The 13,704-nt window shown below is 55.0% G+C and overlaps 1 protein-coding gene across 2 annotated transcripts in view; it reads left to right on the plus strand.

The window, feature by feature from the left end:
• Positions 1–13,704, plus strand: part of Kif17 (kinesin family member 17) — a 34,970-nt gene that overhangs the window by 13,534 nt on the left and 7,732 nt on the right. For both annotated transcript variants that reach the window (XM_070037743.1, XM_070037744.1), the window contains exons 5-11: positions 1,096–1,542; positions 3,917–4,026; positions 6,104–6,251; positions 8,508–9,064; positions 10,398–10,472; positions 11,908–12,116; positions 13,356–13,587. In XM_070037743.1, coding sequence (XP_069893844.1) covers positions 1,096–1,542; positions 3,917–4,026; positions 6,104–6,251; positions 8,508–9,064; positions 10,398–10,472; positions 11,908–12,116; positions 13,356–13,587 — 1,778 coding nt within the window. The remainder of the gene's footprint in view (positions 1–1,095; positions 1,543–3,916; positions 4,027–6,103; positions 6,252–8,507; positions 9,065–10,397; positions 10,473–11,907; positions 12,117–13,355; positions 13,588–13,704) is intronic.

Genomic DNA, 13,704 nt, shown 5'->3' on the forward strand with positions numbered 1-13,704 from the left:
TCTGTGCTGGCTGTGCCCACTAGATGACAAAGTGGACTTAATGAACATTTACTAGGTGCCAACCAAGCCACACACAGTAGCTCACTCTGTGTGTGTGTGTGTGTGTGTGTGTGTATGTGTGTGTGTGTGCGCGTGCGCGTGCATGCGTACACATGCCAATCCTAGGGCTTGAAATCAGGACTTTCACTCAAGTCTAGGTTTTACTATTTGAACCACTGCTCTACTTCCAGCTCTTTCTGCTTAATTCATTGGATATGAGTCTTTTCTGTCCAGACTGGCTTTGAACTGTGATCCTTAGATCTTAGCCTCAGCTAGGATTACAGGTATGAGCCAGTGCATCTAAATCCAGGACTCCAGCCAGTGTCTGGCTCTCCTGTGCCCAACACCCAGGCTCTGCAGAACTGGCCTTGTTTTTTGTTTGTGTCGGTCGTGGGGCTTTAACTCTGGGCCTGGGCACCGTCCCTGAGCTCTTCAGCTCAAGACTAGTGCTCTACCATTTGAGCCACAGTGCCACTTGTGGCTTTTTCTGTTTATGTGGTGCTGAGGAATCGAACCCAGGGCCTCATGAATGCGACACAAGCACTCTACCACTGAGCCACCTTCCCAGCCCCTCCTGGCCTTGTTTTTGAGAAACTGGACTCCTGCTGGGGAAACCCAATGAAAATATGCCAGTTGACTTTATTCTTCCCAACAACCAGCTCTCGAGGAGAGCCAGCCAGCTCTAGTCTGCATTAGCGAGGTACATGGCTCTACCAACGTCACACAGCAAGAAGACAGATATGTCTTGGGAGTCAAGGCTACAGGTCTCCAAAGTAGATGCTTTTAAGGACATGATATCTTTTGCCTTTGGCCCCATGGGTCAGCTCCAAGGTCTGATCTTGAGTTTCCATCTGTGTATCCTTGGGTGAATTGTGCACCATTTCTGAGCCTCAGTGTTCACATCTGTGAGAATGGGTACCATGGCTGGGCTTCCTCCATGGGGCTCCTGTTTTGCTGAAACGAGGCTTTCGGTGGGTGGCGAGCACCTGGGACTTGGAGAGCTGCGCGTGCTTCCGTGGGGCTCACCCCGAAGCACCTTGCTTTGCTTGTCTGCAGACGAGAGGGGGAAGGACCATCTTCGTGCGGGGAAGTTGAACCTGGTGGACCTGGCAGGCAGCGAGAGGCAGTCCAAGACAGGGGCCACAGGGGAGCGGCTCAAGGAAGCCACCAAGATCAACCTGTCACTGTCCGCGCTGGGCAATGTCATCTCTGCCCTTGTGGACGGGCGCTGCAAACACATCCCCTACCGAGACTCCAAGCTCACCCGCCTGCTGCAGGACTCGCTGGGCGGCAACACCAAGACGCTGATGGTGGCCTGCCTGTCCCCAGCGGACAACAACTACGACGAGACCCTCAGCACGCTGCGCTATGCCAACCGAGCCAAGAACATCAAGAACCAGCCTCGCATCAACGAAGACCCCAAGGAGGCGCTGCTCCGAGAGTATCAGGAGGAGATCAAGAGGCTGAGGGCCATCCTGGCCCAGCAGATGAGCCCCAGCACAGGTGGGACTGAAGGGGCGAGGACTCCCCTCTCTTCCAACACCCCTCCCTCCCAGGGAGGCTAGCATCTCCTGTGAGCAGTGTGACCAGCCCCGGCCCTGCCCGGCCCCTGCCCTGCCCCGCACCGCCCTGCCCTGCCTGGCCCCGCCCCGCTCACTGCGCATCTGCCCTGTCCTCTCCCTATTCTCTGCCCCCAGTCTCTGTGGCAGAGTCGTGATCTTAGCGGCTGGCTGATTCACTTCCTCACATCCCACCCCGGCTCCTAACTAAGCAGCTTGTTACTGCGTCTGTCACGCCCAAACTTTGGGCTGTCATCTGGCAAGGGGGAGCCAGGCCTGGAATAGAGGCCTTCAGGACCTCCCCACCCAAGGGGCCTTGAGGTGCTCTGTTCAGTTCCTCTGTCTCTTGGAGTTCACCAGCCTATTCATACTTCCATCCATGGGCCCCTGATCATTCTGCACCAACCCCTTTGTTGGCCTGTCCCCCGATCCCATCTATCCACAATGACTCATTCACCGTCTACCTTTCCATCTGCCTTCCCACCCACTCCATGACTTACCCATCACCTGCTCAGGCATCTGCCCACCTGCCCACCCTCCCCCTCTCCCTCCCTTCCTGCTCTCCACCCATCATTCCAGTCACCCAGCTGTCTATCCACTCTGCCCTGGTACACATTCACCTCCCAGCCCCACCCGGGTCCGCCTATCCATCCAGAGGTCCCTGAACACCTCCTGTGTGTGTAGGCCGAGGCTGGGTGCTGGGGACAGTGATGGGTCAGGCTGAGACGCTGCGTCATGATCTGCTGAGGGAGCAGGACACTACAGAAACCATCACCTATGCAAAACAGAGGTTAGGACCGAGAGGAGGGCGTGGCCAGGCAATATGGGATGCAGCCAATGAGAAGACTCTGAGGACTCATGATCAGGCCTGGTCTTAGCAGTGAGACACTTCCTTGCTAAGATGATGTTTCTGCGGGCTGTCTGGGGGCGGGTGCAGGATGGTGAGCTAGCGGGTGGCCAGGGCAGCATGGAGGAAGGGCATGGTGCGTCTTCCTACTGACCTTCCTCCCCAGTCCGACCCTGCTCACCACCAGCCTTGGTAAGGGGAAGACAGAGCCAGGAGAGGCCAGGGTTCCCAGCTCTGCCCTCACAGTGGCCTGGCGCCCCTCCTTGCCAGTCCCTGGGTGAAGAGCCTGGCTCTCAGAGGCAGCAGTTAAAAGCTGGGAGCTAGCTCACTCGCTGTGACCAGGGCTGCAGGGGCTCCGGGCTCCTCCTGGTATACTGTATGTCTCTGACTTTCCCTTTGGCACGGTGTGAAGCATTTGCCCCTCCCAGCCCTCCCCCACACCGCCCTCCCACCCCGTGCTGCCTCGCCCCTCCTCCAGGCAGGCCTCCCCATTTCTCTTAAGTGGCTCTTTGTCAGTGAGAAATGCAGCTGTCAGGGCCGCGAATGTGGCTTAGGGGTAGAGTGCTTGCCTAGCATGCATGAAGCCCTGGGTTCCATTCCTCAGTACCACATACACAGAAAAATCAGAAGTGGTGCTGTGGCTCAAGTGGTAGACTACTAGCCTTGAGCAAAAGGAGCTGAGGGACAGCGCCCAGGCCCTGAGTTTAAGCCCCAGGACTGGCCCCCCAAAAAAGTAATGCAGCTGTCAGGCCTCAGACTGGCCTTGTCCTCCTGACTCAGCCGGCCCTCCCACACCCTCGCTCCCTGGACACCCTCTGCCTCCATCTTCCTCTGGGCTCCCCAGCTTCCCCTGAAGATCCTCCCTTTCCAGCCCGCGTACCCTGGCTGTTCCAGGGTTGCTTCTGTGTTCCCGTCTGCTCTCCACCCTGACTCCTGAGGCCTCATTTCCTTTCCAAACTTGACTCTGCCTATTCTCCCCATGACTCACTTTTTCGAGCCCAGTGGCTTCCCAGTGTAGACTCATGCCTGCCCCAGGGCCTTTGAACACTCTGCTCCCTGAATTGGAAAGTTCTTTCCCCAGATCTCTACATGCCTCTGTCCCTTACTTCAGATCTCTACTTTCATCTTGCCCCTACTCTAAGGCCTTGCTTGGTCACAGGACTGGAGGTGGATCCTCCTCTTTCCTCCTGCCCTACCTCAGCATCCTCCTGGTTTTGTACTTGTGTTGCTTTCTCCACTGGGACGCTCAGCATAGATGTAGAATTTGCCCATTCTACAGTCTCCAGAAGCGCCAGCTGCCCCACACCGGCTTGTTGGGTGACTGAGTGACACCACATTTTATGGAGCTGTGTCTGAATCGAATTCGACACTGTCACGTCTTTTCTGAATAATCACATGGTTCTGATCTCTGCTTAGTTCCTTCCCACCATGTGTGCCCGGCTCTCCACTACTCTTCTCTGTTTCCCTGCAGCCCTGCAGTCCAGCCAGGTACCCTTGGATCCTGTCCAGGTTGAGGAGAGACTGTTGCCACCCCCTGTAATCCAGCCCGACACAGAGGTGGAGAAGCAGCTGATCCGGGAGGTGAGAGCAGAGCAGCTGATGGGCAGGCTCGGTGGGCCTGGCTGGCTTTGAATCACAATCCTCAGATCTCAGCCTCCTGAATAGTTAGGGTTACAGGCGTAACACCCCACCCCCCGGTGCCCAGCATTGTCCCACCTTTAGTAGCTGAGAAAGCTGGGGCTTCCTGAGATGCCAAGACTTACTCAAGGTCATAGCTAACCAAAGTGGGATTTGAACTCAGGTTCCTGACTCCACACCACAGTCTGAGTCACACCAGTGGGGAGAACACAAAGGGTTTTAGGGATACCCCAGAGACTCCCTCTCCTCAATACTGAAGGCAAGGATCATGGTTGATGGCAGTACAGAGGCTTGGCTGTGTGAGTGGCCTGTGCAAAGGCCAGGTGGTCAGAGAGGAATGGATCTACCCTCAGAGTTGCCGCCAAGCCCACTATGGGCTGAGACCAGGGCGCCTATTTGATCTGTGGTCCATGTGGGGTTGTCCATTGGAGAAAAACGGTCACCCCCCCCCCATGGGGGCCCCTGGGCCCCCTCACAGGTGTGTGTCCACCATCCCTGAAAGCAGCAGGGCAGAGATCCTCGCTCCTGTCTGGGCTTCATTCAGACTCCAGGCTCGGTTGGCTCTCAATGAGAAGCCTGATTCTGGGCTGTGTGGCTCTCCTGGGGTCTGGCCTGCGTGTGGCCTCTGTCAGGCCGAGGGGGCTGAGGACTGGCTGAGGGGCAGACCAGCTAATGCAATTTGGTCCTGGGAGCTCAGGTCTGGGGTAGGTCCAGTATGCCACGAGAGGAGAGCTGAGCTCAAGCCCACAGAAATGAGAAAAGTCACATTTTCAAGCTTCTGAGTGGGTGTAGACTTGCCTAGTGATGGTGGACTCAGGGTCACAAATTCCCTAGGCTGGACAAAGGGAGGTTTCCTCATTCCTGGGCAAGCCCTGGCTATCAGCAAGTGAGCACCACCGCCCCCTAGTGGTCACAAGGGAGAAGAGACAAAATGAAGCCAGAATGGCTGGGTTAGGGGGCATAGCTCAGTAGTGAGAACACGTGTCTAGCATGCTTGAGGTCCTAGAGGTCCTGGGTTCAACCCTCAGCATGATCGAAATAAAAATGAAAAGGAAGGGATTTCCCCAGCAACACGAGCAGCCACTGAAGGAGCACAGTGAATGTGGCTGTGTGAATGGGCAGAGAGCAGAGGTGGGGACATGTGGGGGCTGATGGGATAAGGGTGAGCGTCTGGGGGCTGGGAATGTGGCCTAATGGCAGAGCACTTGCCGACCATGCTTGAAGCCCTGAGTTCAATTCCTCAGGACCACATGAACAGAGAAAGCCAGAAGTGGTACTGCAGCTCAGGTGGTAGAGTGCTAGCCTTGAGCAAAAGAAGCTCAGGTCAGTGCCCAGGCCCTGAGTTCAAGCCCCAGGACTGTGGGGGGGGGGAGAGTATCTGGGGGTGTTTGTGGGCCACACCTCTAATCTTAGCTGCCCAGGAGGCTGAGATCTGAGGATCACAGTTTGAACCCAGCGGAGGCAAAAATGACTAGAAGACTCCACCTCCAATTAACTAGGAATAAGCTGGACGGAGGTATGACTCATGTAGTAGAGAGTACTAGTTGTAAGCAAGAAAGCCAAACAAGAGTGAGAGGCTCTGAGTTCAAGGCCCAGTACCAACACACACACACACACACACACACACACACACCACACATATACAGAGTGCTACCACACAGATGGAGAAAATATTCTACTCTGTCATCAGTGCGTTAAGGGCTACCATGTATTTGTGGGTGAGCAAAGGGGTTCAAGACACAGTGTGTTGTATGGAAAGTGTTTGCAAACAAACATATCTATCTATCTATCTATCTATCTATCTATCTATCTATCTATCTATCTATCTATCTATTCCATTAAAAATACATAAAGAAAGCCAGGTGCTGGTGCCTAATGCCTAACGCCCTCTCTGCCTCTCTGGCCTCTCTGCCAGTGAGCCGCTGCCAGCATGCCACGGGTCTCGTGTTATTCTCTTCTGTTGTCCGCAATGTGTGCATTACTGGAAGGCGCTACCCTCCCCGTCTTCCCTCCCACCCAGGAGTACGAGGAGCGCCTGGCCCGGCTGAGGGCCGACTATGAGGCGGAGCAGGAGTCCCGGGCCAGGCTGGAGGAGGACATCACAGCCATGCGCAACTCATACGACGTGAAGCTGTCCACGCTGGAGGAGAGCCTGCGGAAGGAGACAGGTGCGTGCCGCCACCCGACCCGCCTAGTTCCCACCTCACACCACAACCGCCCAGCCAGACAGGTACCACAGTTAGCCGGGTGGTACAGACGAGGAAACCAAGGCAACCTGCCATTGTCTTCACAGCTGGTAAAGTAGAGCCTGGGTTCCAAGTCTGTATGGTGGGGCCTGGCCCCGGGCCCAGCTCAAGGCACCTCTTGCTGTGGTGCCTGTGTGCCATAAAGACTCAGTCACAAGGAAGAGTGTTTACTTGTGTGGATGTTTCTGTCTTCTATTTGGCCTTTTAGGATGCTTTCCCATGGCTATGACTCAGATACCCTGTTGCAGAGAGGCTGGGCTGCCTGCTGCCACCTGTCGTACCAGAACAGCCTGTCTGGTGCTGGTGATGAGTACTGGGGTCAGCGCTGCTTGTGGCCATCGCTGTGTGCCACACACGATAGGGGAGCTCTCCGTGCCCCCTTCTGAGCCTCCCCCTTCCTGGGAGAAGCTACCATTCCTCACATAACAGGTGGAGAAACTGAGGCTGGGCGAGGTCCAGGCCACTTAGGCAGAGGAGGTGCCATGCCTCAGTAAAGGGAAGCAGGACTCTATGTCTCTGTCTCTATCTCTCTGTCTCTGTCTCTGTCTCAGTCTCTATCTCTCTGTCTGTCTCTGTCTCTGTCTGTCTCTGTCTCTGTCTCTTTCTCTCTCTCTTTCTCTCTCGGTCATGGGGTTTAAACTCTGGGCCTGGGCACTGTCCCTGAGCTCTTCAGCTCAAGGCAAGCACTCTAATTGGAGATAAGAGTCTCACGGACTTCCCTACCCAGGCTGGCTTTGAACTGTGATCCTCAGATCTCAGCCTCCTGAGTAGCTAGGATGACAGGCGTGAGCTATAGGCTCCCAGCTAAGCAGGACTCTCTTTAGGGGACACAGCAATGATGTGTGGAGGGGGTTTAGAGCCCCCACCCACGTGAGGGGGAGGCTGCTCCTGACAGGCCCAGAGGAAGAAGAGGGCAACTTTTAGCTTTCTGTCCTTCAGACTGTTGCTTACCATATGAATACTGGGCCTCCACTATTTAGTTACTGGGAGTGCTGATGTGTTCCCACACGTGCTAACGTGAGTTCACAGTTTCCATTTGGCATTGGGCACCCAGCATCCTCTGGGGCCGGGGTGCTGTCGCAGGGTCCCTGGCCCTGGGTGCTCAGCGTTGGGAGTCAGTGGGAGTGGAGGGGCAGCTGCTCCTGGGTGGAGTCTGGGCTCCATGCTGGAAGGGAGGACTTCCCTGAAGAAGAGGAGGCAGGGTTTAGGCTCTGATGAGGAGTGAGCAGCGTGGGGATGGGGGCACACGGGCGTTAGCTGGACTCTGCGTGCTCAGACTCTCCAGCTCAGACTGTGTACTCAGACTATTCTTGGAGATGGTGAGTTTGTGGCCACCTTTTTGGGAAGTGGTCCCACACCTGTCCCCTCTGGGATGCTGTAGGAGGTTCTCTGGCTCTGTGTCTGTCCATCTATCTGTGTCTTTCTCTCTCTTTTTCTTTCTTTCTTTTTTTTTTTTTTTTTGTCAGTCATGGGCTTGAACTCTGGGCTTGGGCGCTCTCCCTGCACTTATCAGCTCAAAGAGAGCGCTCTACCGCTTGAGCCCAGCACCATTTCTGGTTTTCTAAATGGTTTATTGGAGATAAGAGTCTCAGGGACTTTTCTGCCTGGGCTGATTTTGACCCTTGATCCTTAGATCTCAGCCTCCCGAGTAGCTAGGATTACAGACGTAAGCTACTGACGCCCAGCTTGTGTCTTTCTTTCTTTGTTCTGGTATCAGAGCTTGAACTCAGGACCCTCTATGCTGTCCTGTACCTTTTTTTTGCTCCAGGCTAATGCTCTACCACTTGAGCTTCACCTCCACCTTTGGCTTTTTGCTGGTTAATTGGAGATAAGAGCCTTTCTTGCCTGTGCTGGCTTCAACCTTCAATCCTCCGATTTCAGCCTCCAGAGTAGCTAGGGTTACAGGTGTGAGTCACTGGTGCCCAGCCCTCCCCCCATCTATCTACATTTCTAGCTATCTGTCTACCTGTTAATCTATCTATCTATCTATCTATCTATCTATCTATCTATCTATCTATCTATCTATCTATCTATCTATCTATCTATCTATCTATCTATCTATCTATCTGCCTGTCTGTCTATCTGCCTGTCTGTCTATCTAGCTGTGTCTTTCTCTGTGTCTTTCTGTCTGTCTCTGTCTGTCTGTCTGTCTGTCTCTATCTATGTCTTGTCTTGCAGAAGCTGTCCTGAAGGCAGAAGTCCTTTACCCGGCTGAGGTCATGTCCAAGGCCGAGTTTGCCAGCAGGTCCGAGCACGCCCCGGCTGTGCAGTACGAGATGGTTATGAAGCCTGAGATCCTCTGCATGGCCGAATTGCTGCCCCCGGGGGAGTTCACCAAGGCCCAGGATTCCCCAGGGTTTGAAGAGCTGCCCCAAATGGAGCCCGCCAAGTCTGAGATTTCTTTTGGGTCCAACGAGTCCTCTACACTGGAAGACTCCTCCATGTCAGAGGCCTTCCCTGGGCCTGAGGAGCTTGCCAACGTGGAGTTCTCGGGGCCTGGGGTGGAGTCTGGGGGCAGGTACTTCCCAGAGGACTATCTTGGCCAGGAGGCCCAGGGGCCCTCACTGGAGGGAGAGAATGACATGCAGGATGAGGAGGTGCCCATGGTGCCCCTGCAGGTGGCGTCACATCTGCAGGACCCGCTTGTCCACCTGGAGGTCAAAATGGCCCAACTGTCCCCCACTGCGGCCGTGGGGGACGCAGCGCTGGAGGGCATCACTGAAGACCCAGTGCAGGTAGCCGGGGCTCTGTGGGATGCAGGCAGAATGGACTGGGGCCTGGGGGCTATTGTGTGGACAGGCTTTCTCCCTGTGTCTACTGTGGCTCTGACCTAGTGGCCAGCCTGGGGGCCTGGTATCCAGGGGTCTCTGGGGGAAAATTCTGGTAATGCAGAAACATTGGGATGGAAATACTAAGCACCTATTCCACAAGTGGACACAGCCTGTGTGGGGGAGGTGGCTATCATGTGACTCGGGGCTCAGGCCTGAGGAGCTCTGGGTCCTGGGACCCCTCCTGGGCTCACAGGCTCAGGGCAGTGAGCTTGGAGGATGTTGTTGGGAACTCAGCTGCCTCTTTTAGGACCCCGGGTCCTAAGGTGCTGCTCCTCCCCCTTCCTTCTCTTTCTTTATGGTTTAAAGAAATGTTCTTCAGTCGGGTACTGGTGGCTCACACCTCTAATCCTAGCTACTCAGGAAGGCTGAGATCTGAGAATCATGGTTTGAAGCCAGCCCAGGAAAGAAATCTTATCTCTAATTTACCACCCAAAAAGCCAAAAGTGGAGTAGTTGCTCCAGTGGTAGAGTGCCAGCCTTGAGCAAAAACACTTGGGGAAAACTGAGTGTGGATACCTCACACCTGTAATCCTAGCCACGGAGGAGGCTAAGATCTGAGGATCCTGCTTTGAAGCCAGCCCACGAAGGAAGGTCCTTGAGATTTTTTTTTTTTTGGGGGGGGTCAGGTCATGGGGCCTGAACTCTGGGCCTGGGCGCTGTCCCTCAGCTCTTCAGCTCAAGGCTAGCGCTCTACCACTTGAGCCACAAGGCCACTTCCGGCTTTTTTTCTTTTTACTTATGTGGTGCTGAGGAATCGAACCCAGGGCCTCTGGCATGCAAGGCAAGCGCTCTACCACTGAGCCAACTTTCCAGCCCCTTGAGATTCTTTAAGCAGAAAAAATGCCAGCACTGGAGCTGTGGTTCAAGTGGTAGAGTTTTAACCTTGAGTACAAAAACTCAGGGACAATACCCAGACCCTGAGTTCAAGCCCCAGGAGCAGTACCCCCCTCCAAAAGAGAGCAAAAAACCCCACTAAGGGACAGTGCCCAGGCCTGAGTTCAAGCCCCAGCACTGGCGCACATGCGCGCACACACACACACACATGCACACACACACACACACACATGCACACACACACATGCACACTTTTTTCCTTTTTCTTCCTGTCTTTTTCTCTGCCCTGCTCTCCTGAAGTCTCACAGGGAACTGAAGTAGAGCTCAGGGCAGGGAGGAGGGTGAGTTAAGGAGGATTCTGGCCCAAACCATCCCTCCTCTCTTCTACCCTATCTTTCCCCAAGCCGCTGCCCCTGATGGAGCCCAGTGACGCCAGGTCAGCAGCAGAGATGGCAGACTACGAACTCCCACCAACCACTGTGAGTTCCTCCCTGGCCTCCATGGTTGGTTGGACCATTAAACTTCCTGTCCCCTCCCTCTCTGGGTCTTGCCCTCCTGGTCCACCCTCCCCAGGCTAGTGGAACTCGGTCCCCAGGGGCCTTTGGACCTGAGGACTGTCATGGTACTGTGTCAGGTGGGAATGAGGAGGATGGAGGCCTTTGGGCCCTGCGGGTACAGAGGACAGGGCTGCGGATCAGGCCTGGTGCCACTGCGTATCTATCTGCAAGGCTGTGTGACTACTTTACCCCTTTTAGGCCTTCAGATTAGTGAGGCCAAGAGGCAGAGCTAAGAACCTGGCACTGGGTGGGGATAGCATGCTGAGGGTTCTCAGTAGATAGTAGATGGAATGGATGAAAGGACCTGGCTAAAGGTAGGACCTGGCTAAGAAGGAAGGACCATGGGCTGGGAAGGTGGCTCAGTGGTAGAGCGCTTGCCTTGCATGCATGAGGCTCTGGGTTCAATTCCTCAGCACCACATAAGCAAAAAGAAAAAAAAGCCGGAAGTGGCACTGTGGCTCAAGTGGCAGAGCGCTAGCCTTGAGCTGAAGAGCTGAGGGACAGCGCCCAGGCCCAGAGTTCAGGCCCCACGACCTGACCCCCCCCCCCCAAAAAAAAAGGAAGGACCAAGTAGAACAGTACATATCGAGGTCCTGTGATCAGAGAAATCCTGACTTTCTCAGCAACAGAGGCATGGGTGGGTGGGTAGATAGGAGAAACAGCTGGAGCTGCTGGAAAGTCCAAGAAATGGTTTCACTGTGTGCATGAACTGCACTGGCACCATGGCGCTGCTGCGATTGGCTGACAGTTTGAAGAAAATTGCCCTGGATTGCAGTGGGCAGGAGAAGCAGGAGATGGCTTGGGAGGGTCTGGTGGAGGTGGTGTCAGTGAGCATTTGTTTGGGCACCAATTTTTTTTAGTTACCAAGACAGTAAGTATCCTTAATGTGAAAATGATCTGATGTCCAAAATCGCTTTTTGTGGGGGTGTTTTGGTTTGGTTTGGTTTTGGTGCCAGTACTGGGCCTTGAACTCAGGGCCTAGGCACTGTTCTTTAGCTTTTTCACTCAAGGCTAGTGCTATATCACTTCAGCCACAGTTCTACTTCCAGCTTTTTGCTGGTTCATTGGAGATGAGTCTCATGGACTCTCCTGCCTGGGCTGGCTTGGAACCATAAATCCTCAGGGCTCAGCCTCCCGAGTAGCCAGGATTCCAGGTGTGAGCCACCTGTGGTGCCTCCAAAATGATTTGAGAACTGTGACATTCCCAAATGCTCCAGATTTCAGAGCATTTTGGATGGAGGATCCAAGCCAGGGGTCTTGGTGGACAGGAAGGGCCCTGGGGCACCAAGGCCTCCTGACAATGATGGCCTTCCCGGGGGCCTTCCCGCTCCAGCCTGGTTTCTCTCTACGTATCCAGGAGGCTGATCTGGCTCCGAACATAGTGGTGTGCACAGCAGAGACTGGTGTCTTGTTGGAGCCTGAGGTCCACGAGGCCCTGGAGTTCCAGCCTCGGCCCCGGCTGGCCACAGCAAGCCTCAGAAGGGAGAGCCTGGGCCTGAGTGGGGCGGAGGCCAAGCTGCCTGATGAACTGCTGCATGTGGTAGACCAGCAGCGGGTGCTGGCCCGGTGAGCATCAGAGCTTGAACTGGCTGGCAGGGGGTGGGGGCGTGGGGGGGGGAGTGGGAGGAGGCCGCCAAAGGGCAACAAGGAGCCATGGCCCAGGATAAGGGATGGGTGGATGGCTTGTGTTTTGTGTGTGTGTGTGTGTGTGTGCGTGTGTGTGTGTGTGTGTGTGTGTGCGTGTGCGTGTGCGCATGCGTGTGTGCGTGCTTCAGGGCCTGGGCACTGTCCCTGAGCTTTTTTTTTTTTTTGGGTCCGGTCGTGGGGCCTGAACTCTGGGCCTGGGTGCTGTCCCTCAGCTCTTCAGCTGAAGGCTAGCGCTCTACCACTTGAACTACAGCGCCACTTCCGCCTTTGTTCTTTTTGCTTATGTGGTGCTGAGGAATGGAACCCAGGGCCTCACACATGCAAGGCAAGCACTCTACCGCTGAGCCACCTTCCCAGCCCCCTCCCTGAGCTTTTTTGCTGAAGTCTAGTACCCTACACTTGAGCCGTAGCTAGAATGACAGGCATGAGCCACCAGGGCCTGGCCCAAAACATTTTTGTGGGTCTTTATTAGACACTAGAAAGTTCCACAGAAGCCTCTGTCGATACTAACCTTAAATACCAAAACTATAAAACATTGTGAACCTTGGGAGTTGCGTGTGTGTGTGTGTGTGTGTGCGTGCGCGCGTATCTACCAATACTGGGGCTTGAGCAAAGGGCCTGGGTGCTTTCCCTAGCATTTTCACTTAAGGCTTTATTCTTCCACTTGAGCCACAGTTGCATTTCTGGTGGGTTAACTGAAGGTAAGAATCTCCCAGACTTTTCTGTTTGGGCTGGCTTCGAACTGCATTTCTCAGGTCCCAGCCTCCTGAATAGCTAGGATTACAGGCAAGAGCCGGGAGTCCTGGGCTAGGATTCAGCTTTCTAAAATGCATCGCACATGTGCATTCAAACTGTCAGCCCACAGTGAGCTTTATCAGTCTGGGTCTTTGAGCTCAGCCATAAGCCCACTCTGTGACAAGGGCTGTCATCCAGTATAGGGACAGGGTGGGAGCTGGGTTCTCACACTTCCTGGGACTGTGTGCACAGGCCTGTGGGTGGGGAGAACCTGGGGGAGCCCTTGTTCTTCCCTTGAGCATTAACAGAGTTCTCTGGGCCTCTGTGTGCCGCTGTGAGAAGTGGGTTTGTGGGGAGGCACTGTCTGCGGGAAGGTGCTCAGGGGCTGGCTCTGTCCCTGTCACCCCCTGTGCCCGCCTGCAGCCTGCACCTGCTGGAACAGCAGGTGGTGGGCGGAGAGCAGGCCAAGAACAAGGACCTGAAGGAGAAACACAAGCGGCGCAAGCGGTACGCAGATGAGCGCAAGAAGCAGCTAGTGGCCGCACTGCAGAACTCAGACGAGGACAGCGGGGACTGGGTGCTGCTCAACGTCTATGACTCCATCCAGGAGGAGGTGTGGGCCAAGAGCAGGCTGCTGGAGAAGGTGCAGAAGAAGGTGAGGGCGTTAGGGGACCCCTACCCTCAGAGTTGCTGGTGAAGGGCTGTGTGTCCCACCTAAGAACCGGAATAAGACATCTCCTCAACACTCCTGTTCACACCCTGGAGCTCTAGC

This window comes from Dipodomys merriami, unplaced genomic scaffold, assembly GCF_024711535.1.
Source record: "Dipodomys merriami isolate MVZ:Mamm:240054 unplaced genomic scaffold, mDipMer1.0.p SCAF_28, whole genome shotgun sequence".
Lineage (NCBI taxonomy): Eukaryota > Metazoa > Chordata > Mammalia > Rodentia > Heteromyidae > Dipodomys > Dipodomys merriami.